Source organism: Balaenoptera borealis (assembly GCF_965194805.1).
Source record: "Balaenoptera borealis genome assembly, chromosome: 16".
In the NCBI taxonomy this organism is placed as follows: Eukaryota; Metazoa; Chordata; class Mammalia; order Artiodactyla; family Balaenopteridae; genus Balaenoptera; species Balaenoptera borealis.
In genome coordinates, this window is record NC_138872.1 from 26,800,664 (window position 1) to 26,822,906 (window position 22,243).

Here is a 22,243-nt window from a genome sequence, read left to right on the forward strand (position 1 = left end):
CTCAGAACTTAAACCAGGTACATGGCAGACAAGGATGAGGTATGGAATTGAGAACGTGGGAATTGCTAAGTCTACATTAGGAGGAGATGGACACCCTTACTCCAGTACCATACATCTAAGTGACAACCACTACCTACTGCTGCAGGAGACAAGTGAAGCCACAAAACCACAACACACTGAATTTCCCGCTAATATTTAAGAGTCAAGAATAGCCCTCAACCAAAAATCATCAGACATTTGAGTAAGACATGCGGAGTGAAAAAAGACCCACACTAAAGCATATCATCATGGAAATAAGATCCTAAAAGTTTTCAGGGAGAGGCAATAGAAAAAAAGAAGGCGGGCAAACACAGAATATCAGGAATCAATACGGCACTAGATTTCAAAAGCAACACTGGACATTACTTTTTCTTTCTTTTGAGAAAACAAAGCTTACACTTTGGAGGTTTTCAAACACTCCATTCCCTGAAAAAGAGATCCTCATAAACATTCTGTACTACATGTTTCAATTTTAATACTAACAATTACTATTCTGAACCAATTCAACTGTTTGGCATAGAGAACTGCTACCAATCAAGTCATAACAACCTCCTTCTATGCTTTTTCCACTGCATTTATCTAACAAACATTTTTAAGCACCTACTATGATAGATGCTGAGGATATAGACCAGAACAAAATAATACAGATTCTCTGCCCTAAGGCCTGATCACGAGAGACATCAAACAATCACCCAAATAATTATATAATTATAAAGTTGTAAGTGAAAAGAAGTAAAGTTCAGGGCACAACAGGAAAACCCAATTTAGAGAGAAGGCTCCTCTAAGGGACTGAGATTTAAGTTGATACCCATTAAGTTGAGCCAGGCAGAAATGGAGAGAAGAGAGTTCCAAATAGGAGACCCTAAACCTGGAAAGAGCTTAAGGAATTCAAAGAACTGAAAGAAGGGCAGTGTGGCTGAGCAAGGTTTGGATTTTTTGGTAAACACCACAGGAAACCACAGACTTGAATCAAACAGAAATGTGTCATGATCAAATTGTTTTTTAAAAAAACCCCTCTGGCTGCTTTGTGGATTACAAAAGAGCAAACTGGATTCTAAGGAGGCAAAAGTGAAAACAAGTAGACTAGGCAGGAGCTCTTCCAGTAGCTAGCATACAAGGATAGCTTAGACTAAGGTGGCAGTGGAAATGCAGACCAAAAAAAAAAAAAAAAAAAGTAGTTTTAAAAGAATTGTCAGGAGTTAATTTACCAAAGAAAAGCTGGCATAAAGAGCCAAAGAGAAAACTAAAACAAAAGGATTACCTGACTGAAAGGCACACATTTCAAAGCCCATCTAGTACAACTGAATCGAAGAAGACAGCATCTTCCAGAAGAAAATAGACATCTTTTTGGCTCCCTATTCTTCTCCTGCCTCATGATGGACAAAGAATTTGAAGTTATTCTTCCAGAAGAAAACAGACATCTTTTTGGCTCCCTATTCTTCTCCTGCCTCATGATGGACAAAGAATTTGAAGTTATTCTTCCAGAAGAAAATAGACATCTTTTTGGCTCCCTATTCTTCTCCTGCCTCATGATGGACAAAGAATTTGAAGTTATTCCTTCAGAACCTTGAGTATGCATCTCACCTATTTGAGAGCCAACTCATTTGGTAGAAACTTAGAATATCCTGACCTGTCCTCCGGGTGTTAAATACCAACCTCTCAAATAACCAAAAACGTGACTTCATACCATTTACTTAAACTCTCTCAGGCTGTTTCCCCCATTAGTACAGGAGTAGGAAACATCTTTATGTTTCAAAAGACCAATATGAGCAGTATGATGCCTGTCTGGAATATAGTTAGCACTCAATTAAGCATTAGTTTCCATCTTTTCTACCAGATTATCTAAACTAGAATAAGAAGCAACTTTCTTACACTAAACAAGTTCCTCAAACAACCCTCCCAAAAAGTCTGATATGAAGGATTGAGAAGAGATCAAACGCAGTTTTCATACTGGCTGACCATAGAAAAGTTTAAGCATTTTTCACACACAGTCCCAAGGAAGCCTGAAGCACATACAAGCTCCTCATTTTCCTAGAGCCCTGATGCTTTAAAATCACACTTAAAAAATGTTTATAACCTTTTTGTTAAAAATATATATACTGCTTTAGAAACCTTGAAATCATCATCCTGCCACCCCTCTGAGCTACAAAAAATAATTCCAGTGGTAGTGCTTTCCAAACCTCTGTTCCCTGACCTTTATCGTTTACCACTTCATTCTTACAGGGCTTTGAACTTCAGGAGGTAGCAGGACAAAAGGCTGCTCACCTCTTAGGCAAAAGAGCCTGACCAGGGCTCCGTTAACAATCAAGTTCTCTTTTCTCCCTGAGCTTGCTGAATATTCTGTCAGACAACAGAATACCCCATTTTTCAAAGGTGGATCCAGGCGGCCCTTGAGAATTACTCCAATAAGGAAACTTTTACCAACTGACGGGTCAAAGCCTCCATCAAGACCAAACTACTGCTACCATTAACCAGAGTAAATGGTACTGCTCTACTAAGTAGGCCTTCTATGCAGTACAGAGTGGGAAAGGGTTTGCAATAAAACAGTCAGCCTCCAGTAAATACCGAATGCATCACAAAAGAACAGGAAAGAAAAATATCCAGGGCTGACTTACTTTTCACACAAAATAGTCTAGATGCTAAAATGTGAGCACAGGAAGGATCTTCACTAAATTTTCACCCTAGGAGGTTTTCAACAGAGCTCCTGGGTCTGGGAAAGATGCCTTGGGTGCTTGGGGAATGGGATGGGGATGGCAGAATCCATGAGAGATGGAGAAGCGGGGTCTTCATGTTTGTTTCAACCAGAGGAGTTTCACAGTCATCTACATCACGCAGCTCCATTTCATGATATAAAAGGTTTTACACCTGAAGTATTTAAACGGCCAATCTATTTCAACTTCTCAGTGTTAGAGACAAAGAAGTATAAATGGAGATATTCCATAGGACCTGAGGCACTATGCTGGACCCCAGACCTCAAGCTGACTCCAGTGCTCTTACTACCACCGTATACCACTCACTCTGGTACAGAAAAGAACAACCACGATCAGAAATGCCAATATGATTAATGCAGAGGGCAGAAATTCAAACCAACCGCCCATAACTGAAGAGTACACATCTAAGGATATGAAAAGCTACTTTTGCTTAACAATTATAAAAATTTTCATTACAAGAATAAAACTAACATTCTGAGAAATATCAAGAAACTCATAAGACGCTTCAAAAAGATGAAGTAACCAAAGATCCTAAAACCTGAAGAAAAACTCTTTATTCTGAATTGGCATAATGAAAATAAATCAAACTCAAAAGGTAGGGCTGTGGGTTCTAGTCCCAACTCGGCCAAATGCATTTGTTGCAAGGACACATGGTCATGGATAAACCTAATCTGTTAGAAGTTCAGTTTTCTACCTGCAAAATGCAAATGAACCGGATGATTTGAAGCCCCTTCCACAGTAAAATTCTAGGATTCTACACACTAAAAAGATCATATATTTGATAAAGCTAACACGGACTATAAGAGACATCATCTAAAAACGTCACTACCATTATATATGAAAGAAGAAATTCTTTTTTCTAACAAAGATGATGACCAAAGTTCAAAACTAAAAAGCATAACATGATATCTAAAAGATACCTAAAACATTCAAACTGTTTCGAATGGCTCAGTTTCTGCCTTCAGCAATTAGAAGAACCACATTATGGCCACAGCCTGAGAAAGATTTATTTCTTTTTTTTCTTTTTTGCCACACCACGCATGGCATGTGGGATCTTAGTTCCCCAACTAGGGATCAAACCCACGCCCCCTGCACTGGAAGCGTGGAGTTTCAACCACTGGACCACTGGGGAAGTCCCAAGATTTATTTCTAGTGTCAGCAGATTCTTTCACAGATTAACGTAGAATTGCTCTAAAGACAGCAAGAAAAAAAAAAGGGTTCTTAGAAGTTGCCTTGCTGAGAAGAAAAAATAACCCAGAATATGCATATTCTATAATAAAACATATAAAAGAAAGGTAGACTACAAGGAGAACTAGTTGGCTTAAGATCTTGATGATGCTATCTTCTACCTTCCATTCAGCCAATATTTATTACATTATGTACTATTTGCCAGACACAGGAGATACAGTGAAAACCAAGTCCCTGCACTGACATTCAAGTGGAGGGAGGCTAATGATAACCAAGTAACCAAACAAACAAGGTAGGACTGTGAAACAACCAAAACCCTCATAGTGTTGTGGAACTGGAACTACCGTTAGAGAAAGCCTCACTGAGAAGATACTTTTGGACTAACAACCAAATGACAAGAAGTTACCCCAGAGCTTTCCAGACAGAGGGGCTAGCAAGTGCAAGGGCTCTGAGGTGGACACAAGTTTGGGGCCTTTGAGAAACAGAGTGAATGAAGGCCAGGGTGGCTGAAGTATAATGACCAAGGAGAAGGTGCCAGGAGAGATCAGAGAGGTAGGCAAGGGCCAAGCAGGATAGTGGTATGATATGACTTGTATTTTTAGAAGCCCACTTTGCTGATGTGCACCTATCAAAAATCAAAATGGATTCTGGTACTGCCTTGCAAATGACAGACTCTATGATTTGACTGTATGGAAGTCTCCTCAGTATTTAATGGTAATATAAATAGTTCTGGAATCACTGTAAGTGTGGAGTTGTATGTGAAAAATTTAATTGTAGATCTATAAATAACATTGTGAAACTGCAAAAATTACCTCCCTCTCTTCCTCCATTTGCTTTTCTTTTATTTGCAAACAGTGAATTTTAATGGATGGATACTTTAAGTGTAGTCATTTATTTTTTTACCAGGAAGATTTTTTAATACTTTATAAATATATATTCTACATATTAAAAAGATTCAACTGGACTTGTTAATTGAATTAAAGGACCCCCTAAGGCTGAGCCCTATATCACTACATGAGGTATAATAAAGTGCAAATGGCCATGACACCTTGACTTGAGCATCATTCCACAATAAAACTGAACAATGTTCAGATGACTGCAGTCATGCCTGACAGTGAGTGCTGCAGTGACCACTCACCAACCCAGGTTAAACTCACCAATGACACAAACACCTAGTCACAAAAGCAAAGTAGTTCAGCATGAAAGTCATAAAAATGTAGAACACTACAAAGGAGCTCTCACTGGTTTTACAAGGATAGGAAATTCCAAGTGTAAAAAACAATATAAATCCCACCTCTAACCAGGCAATGATGGACACTGAGCTGACTTCAGGAAAAGCTTAAGAAAAGCAATTCAAAACAAGAATTCAAAGCATGGATAGATTTCATCTATCCCACACATCCCTGAGGACTAATTCTAAGGCCTGATGCAAGCATCTACATATAAAGTGTCAAATGTACCATCACATTACCCAGAACAACTTTTATCAGAGAAGGAACCCTGTGGCATGCCCCTAAAGACTCCAGCTTATCAGTAAAGCTTTGGTAACCATAGATAAGGTCACACAAATGTATTCAGAACTGAGAAAACTCCTATTTTCAACTAAGTAGTGGAACCACATGGTTTCTGACCTTGATGGCCCACTAGAAGAGATTTCCAAGCAGTGGGAAGAAAAATACCAAGCCATTCTGCACATGCTTCTCCTTAACACATGAGAAAAACAGACCAAAAAAATGCCACAGGACTTCCCTGGTGGCGCAGTGGTTAAGAACCTACCTGCCAATGCAGGGGACGAGGGTTCGAGCCCTGGTCGGGGAAGATCCCACATGCCACAGAGCAACTAAGCCCGTGCGCCACAACTACTGAGACTGCGCATCTAGAGCCCGTGCTCCGCAACAAGAGAAGCCACCTCAATGAGAAGCCCGCGCACCGCAACGAAGAGTAGCCCCCGCTAGCCACAACTAGAGAAAGCCTGCGCGCAGCAACGAAGACCCAACTCAGCCAAAAATAAATAAATAAATAAAGGCATAAAGAATATTTTTAGAACTAGAAAAAAACTGAATATGGACTATATATTATATACTACCGTATCATTACATTTCTTGACTATAACAATGGTATTGTGGTTATGTAGGATAATGTCCTTGCTCCTAAGACATACATTCTAAGATATGTAGGGGTGAAGTACCAGTACTAGTTGAACACTTTTAAATGGTTCTGGGAAAAAAAGCATACATATGTAGAGAGGGATTAAGCAAATGTGGCAAACCTGTAACAATTAGGAAGAAAGCAAGATAGGTGGGGTGTTCAGTGTAGTACTCCAATTTTTCTGTAGGTTTGAAATTTCTTCAAATGAGGATAAAAAAGGAAAAAATGCACCACCTTGCACTTTATTCAGCAGACCTGGGTCCTCGGGTGATGAGGATGGTAATCAGCTGGTTCAGATTTTTGGTATCCTTTCTTATCCATTCCCAAATAACAATAAAGTAAATGCCTGCACAACTTCTGGAAGATAGCGTGGTGATAATGAGGCAATTAATAAGACTAATCGACACTTCACACTCTCAAGGAGCCCCGGGAGGGGCGGGGGCGGCGGTGGAGAATAAGGTGTGCCTGTATGTATCAATACCATCATGGCAAATATATTAACTGAACAAGCAGCAAAGTTATAAGGAAATTATAATCCAATTTTTTCAAACATCATTAACATAAATTATCATTTAGGTTACAAGTCGCAGAATTTATGGGCTACCTTCACTTTCTCTGTTGCATTTTACTTTCTGTTGCATTTGTACATATCGCTTTCTAACAGGTCAAAATATTAAAAGAGACACGCACAGATAGCACGCACGGATAATCAATCAAGCTAAAAGTCTACCAGGGACTTCCCTTGTAGCGCAGTGGTTAAGAACCTGCCTGCCAATGCAGGAGACACGGGTTCGAGCCCTGGTCCAGAAGATCCCACATGCCGCAGAGCAACTAAGCCTGTGTGCCACAACTACTGAGCCTGTGCTGTAGAGCCCGCAAGCCACAACTACTGAGCCCACGTGCCACAACTACTGAAGCCCATGTGCCTAGAGCCCATGCTCTGCAACAAGAGAAGCCACCACAATGAGAAGCCCCTGCGCACCGCAACAAATACTAGCCCCCGCTCACCGCAACTAGAGAAAGCCCGCATGCAGCAACGAAGACCCAATGCAGCCAAAATAATAAATAAATAAATTTATTAAAAAAAAAAATTATTAAGCATGGACTATGCCAAGAATTCTGCCCAGAGACAAATTACAAGGACAAATGAAACTCAATTCCTATCCTTAAGGTATCCATAGAAATAGGTATTTCTCCTCCCTCTTAAAAGAGAAATGTTCCATTAACAGGCACATTTGTAACACATATAATACACACAACTATAACTATACATAATTACCTATAATTACAATATATATAATAATATATAATAGAAAAATGCCATTAACAAGCAATTAAGGATAAGGAACCTAAAGGAATATCATACAGGGTACCATTTATTAATAAGGACTGACTGTGTCAGGGAGGCATACACCACCATAAAGAGGGGTTAAATCTGTCCCAGGTTACAAAGCTAAATTTTGAACTCAGGGCTCTGACTCTTCCAAGGCTCAGTTCCTGACATTACATTATGCTGCGTTTTAAAGTCTGAAATACTACAAATAAAAACAATATAGAGAACAGCACAGATATCTGAACATAAGATACATCTGATGTGTACCTAAAGATCAAGTTTTATGACCACAGGTTATACAGTTGGTATTTGTTCAAGTGTTTAATTTTTAATTAAAGAAAACAAGTCTATCAAAACAAAACTAAAAGAGAAAAGTCTGTTTACGGACTACTGCAATTTATAACTACATTATGGAAGATTATAAGGATCAGCATCAAATTTTCAGTTTCTCACCATCAACAGGTCAACTATGTCTAAGTTAGGAGTCAGCAAACTACACCCCCAAGCCAAATCTAGCCCACTGCTTGTTTTTATAAATAAAGTTTTATTGGAACACACCCATGCCCATTCGTTTGTGCATTCTCTGTGGCTGCTTTCCTGCTTCAGTGGCAGAGTTGAATAGTTACGATAGAGACATTGTGGCCCACAAAACCTACAATATTTATTTTCTGGTCCTTTACAGAAAAAAATCTGCCAATCCCTGGTTTAAATGATGTATATCACAAATGGTAGAAAAATAATTAGCTTGTTCATTTCAGCTCTATTTAAGCTTATGAACTGAACCTGATTTAAGTTCTCTTCCTTTGTAATTAGTGTCACTTGGTAAATGCTGAGTTTTTGAATTTCCACAAGTATTTTCACATTTCAGTTATTTTCCATAGAGTAGGTCTTACTTGGCTGTTCAGTAATTTATCCTTCACATATTATTACAAACAAAACTATAATTAAGGCACATTTGCAATTACCCCCACACATACTTATCCCTCTATTGCATACAATCTGCAAAGATATAAACAAGGAAAAACTGAATACAGACACAATAGCTGATATGACTAAATAATTCCTAATATTCTGTTCACACTAGAACATCTCAATGTGCCATTTCAGAAAAACAGCATCAGCATCACCTGCCTGCCTATTAGAAATGCAAATTCATGGGCCACAGTCCAGACCTACCAGGTGATTCTTATCAACACTAAAAGTTGAAGAACCACTGCACTAAAGTAGAGTTTATATTACTTACCTTGAGTGTAAAAAGGCTGATTCGGCCAGGTAGTTTATAAAATAACCCCTCTCCTCCTCTTGAATTGGAATGTAGCATGGCATTAAGACATGCAAGAGGGGATGTCCCACTGTAAAAACATACAAGGATGGAAGGTCATACAAATCAATATGTCTACTTACTCAAAGCTCTAATACCCTTTAACTCACTCTTAAATCAAGAAAAAGAGGAAGAAATATAAAAGAAAACATCCCATGACAAGAATTCTACTTTGAAAGTGGCAAAAGAGCAACAAATGAAATTCACATAAATCACACCCAGAGAGCTCTGGGATAAGACATGCTATCTGATATCTCCACTTCAGTGCCTTTTGACAATATGAACCAAACTCTCAAGAAATTTAGAAACACTACACAATGATTTTTCAGGTACACTCAGGAGTTTTGAAAAAAAAAATTACCCAATATTTTTATTTACCCAAAATATTTAAATTTTAATGTTAATTAAAAACAAAACCGAGAGTTTCCTAGCATCTATATTCCAACCTGCATATCATGCTCAGAAACTGCCACATAACATTTTCAACACAAAAACCACAGAATCACTGGTGCTGTCCCAAGAAAATAAGCACACTTTTTTCTTCCAGTTAACATTTTCTAATAAACACACAAAAGGAACAGTATTTCATTTGCTTTTTCTCAGTTGGGAAGGGGGAAAGATGGGTTTTATTTTATATCTACCCAGGAGCAATAATTTAAATTTGAATATAAAAAGTCAAATGGATTTAGTACCCAATAATGCTCAAACATTAAACCAAAAAAAAGAGATAGCATATTAAGTTATATCATGGTCCCTGCTACAACAGAAGGTCGCAAAACAATGACAACTCATGTGAGTTAGCGACTACTTACTAAATCTTAAAATAGAAAAGCTGTCAAAAATACAGACAAATGCCCATTATTAATATTAACTGAGTTTGGCGCTAGCATGTTAGTGCTAGGGTTCACCTGTGCACCTTCTCTTCCCTCTCCCCAGCAGGTTAAATAAATATAAATATCTCAAGTAAAGCCTCTCAGCATTTTTCAGAATTAGAGGCCCTAATTTATGCAAAGTGTTAAAAATAAATTGAGTCTAAAAAAGCCATCCAAAAAAACCCTATTACTTATTTGGCTTTGGAACACACTGGATGTTTAAAAAAAAAAAAAAAATTTCACCAAGAACCAATCTTTAAAAGAAACCTGGTGCAGAATCTGGAGTATCAAGTGGGTGTGCTAATGTCTCTGCTACAGTGGGGAAGGGCATGCTGGCAGAGTCTTTCTTGAAACAGTGTGACTCCTACACACTATACCTCTGTCTACAAATCACAGAGCTGCTCACTCATCACGAGCCACCATGACTACTTCATAATTCCTGTAAGAGCTAGAAGCAGAAACAAGTTAGGTTCTCAACTCCATCTGTCCCAAAGGGACTAATTTACCTTCTATAGGCACAGTGGTCCAACAGCAGTGCAGACAGCAGCATGATGGGAAATAGCCCATAAAAACAAAACAAAACAAAAAAAACAATTATAACACTACACAGTGCATAGGTAGTATTTAAATGGATGTATCTAGACAATCCTGATCTTCCCTCCCCACAAAACGTCAGCTAGAGAATGTTTGAACTGACAACTGGAAAGTGAGGATCTTTTGATCCTAAAAGATCAATTTCAAGCAGCTAAAGCTTAACCAGCAAAATATATGCTGTCTGTTCTGAATCCCAAGAAGGAACTGTGTTGTGCTCTCCTCTTTCATTTTAATTTTAAAAAAAGGTTGGGGTGAGGAGAGAAAGGATTCAGGACAGGCACTGGTTTTTGTTTGTGCCTGCAATTCTTTCTGTGTTTCCAATTTGTTGCTTCTCTAGGAAAAATATATCATAGGATAAGAAAATCAAGGTCACCTCCAAATTTAGTATGCTCATATCATGAATGCCTACAATCAGTAGGGGGGAAAAAAGCCAGTGGATTTTATGGTGATTAGACCACCCTTCTTTGATCCTAAAACGAAGGACTTCGAAGATATGGTATAGAGAGAAGGGAAGTTTTAGACACGATGGAGCCTATCAGAGTCTGTCCCTTCTCTATCACTGAAACTTGCAAAACAGAGTATACGAGAAAATGTGCTGACTCCTTACACCAAAAACAAGCTCCATGTCGAAATTTATGGGAGAGCAAGGATAGGGAAAGCCACTGCACCTCTGATGAAAACAAATGAATGTTTAGCCACTCCCGCCTTCCACCCAGAGGACACACAACATGGGAGATAGTTCCACACCACCACCAGACGTGTGTGTGTGTGTACACATATATGCACATGCGGACTTTCTAATATCACTGCCTGAGTGCAGGAAGACACGTGTCCTATGAAACCCTCACATTAAGCAACAAGAGCCGTACAAACCTCATTTCCTTTAGTCCTTCTGCCTCTATGACCTGCAGAATCTGTTTTGGTGTCATTGGAGCGTCTGAGTAGTTTTCTAGTACCTGAAGAAATATAAATGTTCTGATTTCAGTGTGCAACTTCTATTTACATCCATCACTATATAACATGGGCTACAATTCTGCTATGAGGTACCGCTGCTGACAATTTATTTATTTATTTATTTATTTTTAATTTATTTTTATATTTATTTTTGGCTGTGTTGGGTCTTTGTTTCTGTGCGAGGGCTTTCTCTAGCTGTGGCAAGCGGGGGCCACTCTTCATCGCGGTGCGCAGGCCTCTCACTATCGTGGCCTCTCGTTGCGGAGCACAGGTTCCAGACGCGCAGGCTCAGTAGTTGTGGCTCACGGGCCCAGTTGCTCTGTGGCATGTGGGATCTTCCCAGACCAGGGCTCGAACCCGTGTCCCCTGCACTGGCAGGCAGATTCTCAACCACTGCGCCACCAGGGAAGCCCCGCTGCTGACAATTTAGTCTTTCCACAGACAAAATTACTTCCGAAACTAAATTACACATATATCTTAACTAGTTGCTGAAAGTGACTGCAATTAGATGAAATATTCTAATTCTCAATTCTGAAAACACACAGCCTCTTAGCATACATGTTATGGTATGTGGGGCCTTAGCAACCTTGATTACCGCTTAACTTGATGCTGTTAATACAGTTAAACCATAGAATACATAGTTTTCTACCCAATAACTTATAAGACAGAAATGCATTCAGATTTTCTTTCCCAAGGAACTTTGATTAGTACCCATATATTTTTATCTTTTTTTTTTTTTTGGGCCACACTTGCGGGATCTTAGTTCTCCAAACAGGGACTGAACCTGTGCCCTTGGCAGTGAAAGCACAGAGTCCTAACCACTGGACCACCAGGGAATTCCCAGTACCCATATTTTTAAAATGATGGCTTTTGTGCCACTGGGTTGTGAAATTCTGTTGTTAACTGCCACAGTACATTTTGCCATTTGGCAACATGATGCTGTGATCCTATATGATTGGTGCAAGCAAACAATGAGAAATGGAACATCCCACTTATGTTAGCGACATCTATAACTAAGTCCTGGCAGTAAGGTCATAGTGAGCAGCCGGAGCTCTCTCACTTGAAGAAGCTGAGTTGTTTTAGAAATGTTATTCTTCTCAGGGAGGAAAAAAGAGAGGCTGTCAATATCTCTGTACCATCTCTACCAGTGCAGCTGCTGAGGTTACTCCAAACCACACCAACATCTTGCAGTCATTTAACAACCGTAACAACGAAGTACTGTACTGCTCTGTCACAAGTAAAATGTACAGCCAGAAGCCCGACAGGACTGCTGCGAAGGTTCTCTCTGTGGAAGAACATGAACCCTGAGCACTAAAGGAAGTCAAGTTTTGGAGGAGTAGCTGCTGAAATAAAACCTCTGTCTACCATGGTCCCATTCTTAGCCTCTCTCTGTTCAGTTTTTACATTCTCCTTGGGCGTCATTATCATCTCTCACAGTTTCAACTACTACCCAAATTCTAATAACTCCCAAATCTCTACCTCTAGCCTGGACTGCAGACTGCTCCCCAAGCTTCAGACTCCAAATACTCAGTTCTGTACTGGACGTCCCACGTGCTCACCTACTCTAATTCATCCCCCCCCTTCTAACATTCCTCTCGTTGGTCGGCAGCCTGTCTCATCACCTAATTCAGAAACCCAGGCATCACCCTTCACTCTCACCTGTCCCCCAGTCCCCACCACCAGTTTCTGACCCGACCTGACACAATAGCGTTTTCGCTAACATCCCTGCAACCAGCCCTGCTTTCCTCAAATTCACTCGTACTCCGCTGCCATCCTTCATTCAACAAATACGTGAAATACTCACTTTGTGCTAGGGACAATTCTAAAAATTCACCAGTAAAAAAAGACCAAATCCCCGTTTTTGCAGAACTTACCCTGCTATAGCCCCAGTTCAGTCCAACAAAATAAACCTGCCCTCATCACTTTCCCACTTTAAAGTCCTTCAACAGCAACCTAATTATATACAGCGAAAGCTGAAGTTTCCAGAGAGACCACTAGCCCACTGGAAAAGCACAGGCTTTAGAACCAGACAGACCTGGTTCTAAGGAATTCAAATTCTGGTCTTCTAAACTTGGGCAAGTTACCTACCCACCCTAAGCCTAGGCTCCTTCGTTTGTGAAGGAAGGATGCTGAGATCTTCCTCTCAGAGTTGCTGTAGAGATTAGAGATAATGTATGAGTGCTTACAGTGCCTGGCACAAAGTAGGTGTGTGCTGGCCTGGCGTACAAGGCCCTCACAATCTGATCTCTGCCTGTCTCTCTGATACTCCACAAACTTTATGTTCCAATAACTATATGTAGTTCTACCCAGTTCCCACACTCTCCACCCTGCAAATAAACACACACACTCCTATTTTTTGTTACCAGCTCCTGCTTACGTCCTCTGTGACAGGCCTAACTCCCACTGACCCTTCAAGATTCAGTTCGGAAATCACCTTCCTCCAGGAAGCCTTCTCTGCTCTCTGCCAGACAGTTCAATGTCTCTTTTCAGTGCCCCATAGTTGCACAACACTGATAATTTATCTTCCAAAGCAGGACACTTGAGAGTAAAAGGAGGAGCTATTCATAATTATGCTTAGACAATGAGCAGGAACCAGGATGTCTATTACCATTTATACATCTATGATGGCACTTACCATGCCTGTAATGAAATTCTATTCACCTGTCTGGACCTTCTCCATCCCCAGAAAAACCATAAGCTCCTCAAGGGGCAAACCTTATCCATCTCTGTATTCCAAGAACCTAAGTGCCAAGTTAAGCAGTGTTGACTTGAACAAACCCACAATACAAGCTACTAATGTTCACTGCCACAGATATAACTTCTTTGATACTAATTGTAAGCTAAGCTAGTGAATTTTTGTATGCTAATTTTTTTTTTTTTTTTTTTTAAAGAAGCATGACTCTGAAAAATTAGCTACCAATTATTTAAACAGCAGTCAGGAAGAGCCTGAGAATCTAAGAGAGAGGAAACAAAATCTCTAAAGGGAAGTTAGATCAAAAGATACAAAGTTTTCACTTTTATTAAAACTGTATATGCCTCGGGCTTTTAGTATAAAGACAATTCAGCAGTGTTCTATCCCTAGTCTGTCTTTCTAAAGCACACTTAAAAAAAAAAAAAAAGTATCTCTTCTCCAACTTCAAAGGGAAAAAAATGTTTGATGTAAGAATGGTCAGTCATGAATCAAAGTGAAAGATAAAGCATGCAATGAAGAGTTTCTCAAAGCCAGGGAGAATCCATTTAAGGGCATTCAATCTAAAGGGAAATCCACTCAGCTATTTCTCCCAAACAAATTGTTCCTAACAAGTAGGAGGATTTATACCCACCCAACCCCCAAAAGTCTACCTCCTACATCTAGGAAAAACAAGACTACAAAATGTTTGAAAGAAGAATATCTGCTTCTCAACAACATAATTAACAGCTGCAAAAATCAACCTCCTGGGGCTTACTACACTACTGAAATTGTCCAGAAGTCTCTTCTTTCCTACCAAAATAGTTTTAAAAGGGTTCCTGGTATCACTTTAGCCACCAATGTGAGCAAGGTCGGGAGCAATATGAAACTGCCCCCAAGCAAGTGCATCTGATCACCACTGCAAGCACTCCAAATTCACCTGTCCAAAGAGTAATTAGATCTAATCTACTGCCCTACCATTATAGCTCACTGGAGTCAAGCTTTTCTCTAGCCAGTATAAGCGCTCACAACTCTCCACCACTTGGTTTGTTACAACAATTTTTTTTTCCCCAAATGAGGAGAGAACTCTAAAAGTTCCCCCTTGCTCACCAACTAGTCCCATCCAAAGGGACAGAAAATTCTAAACAAAAAACAATAAAAGACAGGCAAAACTACACACCATATTCCCACAAGTCATCTTTCATGTGTTTAAGAGCACCACAAGTAATTCCAAGTAGGATTTACTATTTTTTAATGAAGAACCACAGAAGTAAAAGAAGAGAAAGAACTTACTGGGATAATCTGGCATGAGTTGAGCCAACGATAAAACAGAAATAGCAACCTAGATACTGGAGTGCAGATCACAGTAAATTCAAGAAACTAAAGAGGCTTAAGAGTGGACCCCAAATTCCTAGAGACTTTCAACTAGGAAGAGCCAACAAAGCTTTGAGACGAGCAGACTTTAGAACTCCGTCAAGACATAAATAACACAGGATTTAAAGGTACTTTCACCTACCTCTAACAAGTAAAACTCTGGCAAGCAAATTTCCTTTTGGTGCCCAAAGTCATAAACACCTGCAGAACAGAAACTCAGAGGAGAATTTCAATGAACAGACTCAACCTCCAGAAGAAAGAGAGCATGTCCTTTTGGCTCTCCTCTACTCTCCTTCAGGCCTAAATTTGTTCCCAGGTAAAGCAACAATGGAGAAATCCTGAAACTACCAAGAGATCCTGAAAGCTAACCAAAGCTTCCAAATCTGACTGAACCTGCAAAAAGTATTGTACTTCAAAATCTTCAAATTTCATATGCCAAACCAAACAAATTAACTGAAGCACAAAACTTCAGCATACAAACTAATTGCTACTTCTGTTTCTTGGGGAACAAATGCCTGGGGAAGATGATCAGGTACACCAGTTTAATTTCTCCTAAAAACCAGTGTTAGTTCTTTTAAGTCAATAACTGAGTTTTACAGGCTCCAAGAAAGAAAAAGGTGTACCAAAGATTTGTAAAAACCTCCAACACATATTTGTCTTTTTTTGCACAACACCTTTGAGGCAGGAACCCTACTTCCCAATAAAATGAAAGATTAGAAGGTTGAGCTTCATTCATCATTAAAAGTGAATTACAGCAATTACATATAAACTACAGGGTGTCATGAGACAAGTATACTATCTGCACTATAACCCTGCTTTATGACAGTTATGAGAAAGTGACATCTCTGAGACAAGCATAACCTGTTACTATTGTCATCAGCAAGATTTTATGAGAACATGTCTCAAAGTGTCTTAGCTTTCTGGGTGCAAATCCAAAAGGAATATATATTTCACTTGCAAGTCCTCTGACACTTTAAGAACAGAAAATTCACAACCCCCATTACCAGGCAGCTTCAAATACTCAAATTACTCTCTCCTTTGCTAAGTCCTCACTGAGCATTATCTTCAGAGACACTTGGTCTTTGCCCAACACTTCATGTATACATGCACCAGAACACTAAGGAATAGAGAACACACGCATACATTCTTTGCAAAGTGTAGTTAGTTCTCTGCAGAGTGCCTATTTCCAGTCTAGCTTGTGAAGTCCGGTCAGCAGAATCTCAGAAGTGTGGTACGTGGGCCACCTGCTTTACAACCAACCCGAGAAGCTGGTTAAAATGAAGATATTCAAGCTCTACTCCAGAATCTCAGACTCAGTAGGTCTTAAGTAGGGCCCTAGGATGAGCATTCCTAACAACCTCCCCAGGTGTCCCCACAGGACACTAAAGTTTGAGAACCAAGGCTCAGGGTTCAAGCTGGGAGTAAGCATTTGCTTCCCTCCACACACCTGGTTTAGATTGCGAAAGCTCAAAATGCCACTCGCGTCCTTGAAACTGGGGGCTCTTTCCAACCCCTGGAGTCAAACGCACCACCCCACTGCCCACCAGGAAGCGAGGGAGGAGCTTCCGACCCTTCCCGGAAACCTAACTCCCCCGAGTGCATAAACGAAGCTTCCCCAGACCCCCTAGAAGCTGCCAAATAGTGGGGGAGGGGAGGCGGGGGCCCCGCCGCCCGGAGGGGGAGGAGCCGGCCTGCCAGCTCGACCCCTCCGCAGGAATTTAGAGGGGGGACGTGCAGAAAAAGGCGCCACCTCCGACCCGGCGGGGGACCTCTCCCCACCCAACGCCTTGGGGGATTGTCCCTTTCCAGCAGGAAGGGTGGCCCGCCCCCTGCTACAGTGGGCAGGGCTTCGCCCCTCCCCCCTCCCAGTGGGGGGTGCTCGGCGAGCCAACCCCCCACGCCCCCCATCGAGCCCCCCTCGGCGGCCCGCCTCACCAGGCGCGCGGCCTCTGCCCACGTGCGCTCCTTCTTCCTCTTCTGTTTGTCCTTCATCCTCCTCCTCCCCGGCGGCGGCGGCGGCGGCGGCTCCACGCGGGACCTCCGGGCGGGGCGGGCTGGGGCGGCGGCGCGGGGCTGGGGCGGCGGCGGCGGCGGCGGTGGCGGCGGCGGGGGGCGCGTGGCGGCGGCGGCGCGCGAGAAGTCGGGTGCGGCCGGGGAGAGGGGGCGGGCGCGCGGGGACCGGCTGGCGCTAGACCCGGCGCGAGGGCGGCGGTGGGGGAGGGGTGGCGGCTCCACGCGCCCGCGCTGCGTCAGTTGCCCGCGGCGGCGGCAGCAGCGGCGAAGGAGAAGGAGGTATCCCCGCGATCGCTAAGGAATGCGGCGGCTCCGCATAACCACGGGGTCAGAGGTCACGGCTCCGGCCTCCGCTTTCCCGCTCTGCTGCGAGGCCAAGACCGGACTGGCGGCGGGGCGGGAAGGCGAGACGCGGCTTTCCCTTCGGCGCCCGGGTGTGTGCGTGTCTGCCGTGGGTGTGTGTGAGTGTGTGTGAAGAGTGAGGAGGGGGAGTGTGGGGTTTTTTTTTTTTGAACAAAAACAAACCGAAAGGGCGGCTGGGAGTCGTAGTCCCGGCTGCCTCTCTGGCCACCCCCGCTCCGGAAGAATATGGCTGAGTGAAACTCTTGGACCACACTTCCCAGCGTGCCCCGCGGCCCGTCTTTTCCGCCCTCCCCTCCCTTCCTCTGCCCCGCGCAGAGCTCGATAAGGAAGGGGGCAGGACAGTCGTTCGGGAAAGGGGCTGGGCGGAGTCTCGCGAGGTGCGGGAACTGGCTGGGGGCCTGAGGCATTCTGGGAGGCGATGCTGGGAAGGGGCGGTGGCCCTGTGCCCCACCACCCTGAGCTCTGTTTAACCCCTTCGGCGCTTCTCGCCTTGGGGCCGCCACGCGGGTAAAGGTGGGGATCGAGAACTGGTAGCTCGACTTCCAGCGCCCACTTTGTGCCTCTCTCCGCCTGAGCGGTTTTCACTGACACTTCTTGTAGGTAACAAGAGACAGGACTTTCCCTTTTGGTCCTCCCCTAAATGACTCACTGCCGCATAATAATGAGACAAAAAGATACTCATACCAGTAAAACGGTTATTTCACGATTGATGAACCTAGACAGTTCCCCATTTCCTCCTGTGCTTTCATGCCGCTATGTATTTGCAGAAGCTGTATTTGCAGAAGCTGCACACGCAGCCTACAGCGTTCATGCCACCTGGTGAACTTGGTGATACGATTATGGGTTGTGTGAAGAACTTGGACTTTGGGGACATACCGGAATGCACCTGAGGCCTTTTTAGAGGCAATACCCTGAAGGGAACACAGAACCTGGAGTCAAACGGACCTAGACCGGAATCCTGGCTAAGCCACTCCATGGCTATCAGCCTAATACCTCACAGCATTATTGAGATTAAAATCAACATAAAACACCTGGCAGGTTGGAAGAGGGTGTGAAGGGGGACCATGACATTAGGTCCATATAATTTGGCTCCTGACATAAAGCAAGTGTTTAATAATTGGTACCAGCTGAGGGGCAATGGGCACTGTACTTACCCTCTCTGAGCCTTGGTTGCAGAGCATGAAATGAAATGAGGTTCAGAGTACCCAACACATAGGTTTTCTGTGCCTATTTGTTGAATCAATCAACATCCAGAAACATTCCTAGCATCAGTCCTAAACTGGGTAGTGGCCAGTTCTTTAAAATTAGGGAGGAAGGGTCAATGGCCACATTTGAAAGTTTTCCCAGGGTGAGGAAGCACACCCTCCACTCCCTGGTGTTAGCACAGTGCTTAGGGAAGATCAACACGTGCTGCCAAAGCCTAACATCACGGAGTTCAGTGCTCCTGCTTCTAATGCTCGTCACCCAGAAGACTTTCACGTCCAATAAACAAAACCCTGCAAAGTGAATAGACTGTAGAAGGTGAAATAGGCATGTTTTTAAATCTTCTGTCCCCTTCTAACTTAACCCCAAGAGGGGGAAAGGAAGAACCCCACCTCCACGACCAAAAAATTGTTTGACCTGATTTTTCACAAAGGGGTGGTGGTGGTGGTGGTGGTTTAATCTACAGCAGACACAGTGACCTTTGACAAGTCATTTGGCTTGTTTCAAATGTTTTCTTCTTGAGTAGCTTCACATCCCTCTGACCTCCAAGGAGTCACTAGAGAAGATTCATTCTAAAATTATCATGTTTAGTACAGGCACTGTGGTTGGCAGAATAACGTCCTCCTCGCCCCCTCCCCCCCCAAAAATGAAAACTATCTATGCCCTAGTCCCTGGAACCTGTGAATATGTTACATTCCATGGCAAAAGGGACATTGCAGATGGAATTAAGGACCATAAAATAGGGAGATTATCCTGGATTATCAGGGTGGACCCAGTGTAATCACATGGACCCTTAAAAAGCAGAAGAGGAATGCAAAAGAGATGCTTTGGAGAGAAGAGGCAGGAGAAGAATCAGATTCGAAGCTCGAGAGGAACTCAACCCACTGTTGATAAAGGGGCCATGAGCCAGGGAATGTAGGCAGCCTTTAGAAGCTGAGAACAAGCCCTGTCAGCAAGTAATGGGACCTCAGTCCTGCGGCCTCATGGGACTGAGCTTTCACAACCTGACTGAGCTTGGAAGCAGGTTCTCCCCACCCCAACCCCGGAATCTGCAGAGAGGAGTCCAGTCCTGCTAACACCTTGATTTTAGCCGCATCCGAGAACCAGCTGAGCCACACAGTCCAGACTTCTGACCCATAGAAAGTGTGAGACAGAAGGTTTTAAGCCACTAAATCTGGTAACTTTTTACAGTAGCAAAAGAAAGCTAATCCAGGCAGGCACCGTGGAAACGCCTTTAAGTTTTTCAGCCAATTCTGCCTGGCTCTCAGTTGGGTCAAGCCATGGGGGAATCCAGATGTGAATGTTTGAAGGTCTCTGCCCTTGCAGAATCAAATGGAAACTAATGACAACATCATAGTTAAGTGTGAAAAGAGTATGTTCAGAGGACTATACAAGATGTGGTAGAAAATTGGCTTTAGTCACTAAACCTTAAATAGCTGTCATTTTTAAAGTTAATGGCACTCATGAGTATATTCTCTTGTCACAAGCACCAAAGACAAACCTATACATTTTTTTGGTGTGTGTTTTTCTTTTTTTAATCACAGTGCTTTTATTTTTATTTTATTTTTATAGTGAATACAGAGAGATGTCAGAGGAGCTAGTTAGAGTAGCAAGTATTAAATTTATTTATTTATTTATTTATGGCTGTGTTGGGTCTTTGTTTCTGTGCGAGGGCTTTCTCTAGCTGTGGCAAGTGGGGGCCACTCTTCATCGCGGTGCGCGGGCCTCTCACCATCGTGGCCTCTCTTGTTGCAGAGCACAGGCTCCAGACGCGCAGGCTCAGTAATTGTGGCTCACGGGCCCAGTTGCTCCGTGGCATGTGGGATCTTCCCAGACCAGGGCTCGAACCCGTATCCCCTGCATTGGCAGGCAGACTCTCAACCACTGCGCCACCAGGGAAGCCCCAATCACAGTGCTTTTATTACAAAATTTGTTTGAAGTCACACAGGTGCCACAGGGCAGTATAAGATAAACGGGACTGATATTCAACCTGCCCTGTTTGGGGGTGAGTCAGTGTTTTCAAACTGCACAGTTATGAGCGAAGCACACATTCAGGAATCTGAATAACAAACACACCACCAGCAGACCCAAGCATTCCCAAAAGGACACATATACCCCTGAAACCTCACTATGAGATAATGCATTGCCACTGGCTTTGGACTTCAGCAGGCCTGGGTTTGAATCTTCTTGCAGTCATTCTCCAGCTGTGTGGTCTTGGTCAAGTTATGAAAACTCCCAGTGACTCAGAGCCATCAATTTAGACAATGGGGTACATAAACCCAAAGGGTGGAATTGGGATTAAATGGGACCTTTGTAAAACACCGTGAACACAGTAGACTCACTGAAGGCCAGCTCTCTTTGCCACCGAGAAGGTTTAGAGTCTGAAGTGTAAAAAGTGCCTCATTTTTATACTTCAGTGAACCTTCAGTGAACCCTGAAACAGAGTTTGCCACACTAACGAATGTTCTCTCCCAGTGACTCTGTCCCCATTTTCAAATGAAGTTGAGGTTCAGAGCGGTCAAATTACCTCCCTCAGGTCCCAGTGAGATCACATCTGCTAAACTTCCAGTGTAGCAGATGATCCACAAATGTGCACCTCTCCTGGTACCTCCCACATTTCATTTCCTTGTATGATTTTTGGTCTAACGTCTGTGCTCTTGTTAGCATCTTCTTGGGGTCATCATCACACCAACATCTGGCACAGTCTTGGCACATGGTAGGCACTCAATCTGGATGACTTTACTCAATAATTACTTTATTGGACAAAGTCCCTAACTACTAATTTCCCATGGAATGAGCCCCATCCAGTATTTCGAACCTGCCCAGGCAGAATTGGTAAACAGTGAGGCAGGATTCACCCAAACAGACCTATGCGAGTTGTAAAGATGCTTAGGGGTGGAGACCTCCTCACCTCACTGTGGTTGTTAGGCACAGAATCTGCCCACGTGATGGGCAGCCCTAACTCAGCTTACCTGCCATTCACCATCACTTAAATCCATTCCTGTTTTTTAGTCTCCCATGAGGCTGAAAAAGTGTTTAAATCCCATTTTACGCCACCAAAATGTTAATAATGGTTACTTCTGGTTTGTGAGACTACAGCCAATTTGGGGGGAGGGTATTTCCTACAAAGTATTACATTTTTTTAATTGAAAAAAATTATTTTTCATCTAAACCACAAAACAAAGCATTTAGATTAAGGTGGCAGATATAATGTTTTTCACTTCTTTACACTTGTCTGTAGTCTCCAAATCTTCTAGAATGAGTATGTGCTACTCATACTCATTTGAGTATGATGAAAAAAATAGATTTTAATGCTTAACAGTGTGAGAACACCTTTAATAATACTTCTTTTCATTTTACTTAAAAAGATTTGTGGAATCCCCTCCCAAATGGCCTCAAAGGATGACCTGAGCTAGTTTTTCCTAAAAGTATAGATAATAACAGCCCTCTGCCTGATTCTTT

At 42.5% G+C, this 22,243-nt stretch overlaps 1 protein-coding gene across 3 annotated transcripts in view; it reads right to left on the reverse strand.

Moving 5' to 3' along the window:
* The window catches only part of ASXL1 (ASXL transcriptional regulator 1), a 68,425-nt gene extending 50,723 nt beyond the window's left edge, over positions 1-17,702 (reverse strand). For 2 of the 3 annotated variants that reach the window (XM_082358804.1, XM_082358803.1), the window contains exon 1: positions 8,663-10,075. In XM_082358804.1, coding sequence (XP_082214930.1) covers positions 8,663-8,740 — 78 coding nt within the window. In that variant the 5' untranslated portion in view covers positions 8,741-10,075. Of the gene's footprint in view, positions 1-8,662; positions 10,076-11,064; positions 11,163-17,137 lie in introns of those variants that run through there. The other variant, XM_082358805.1, reaches the window with a different exon arrangement.
* Positions 17,703-22,243: the final 4,541 nt, after the last annotated feature.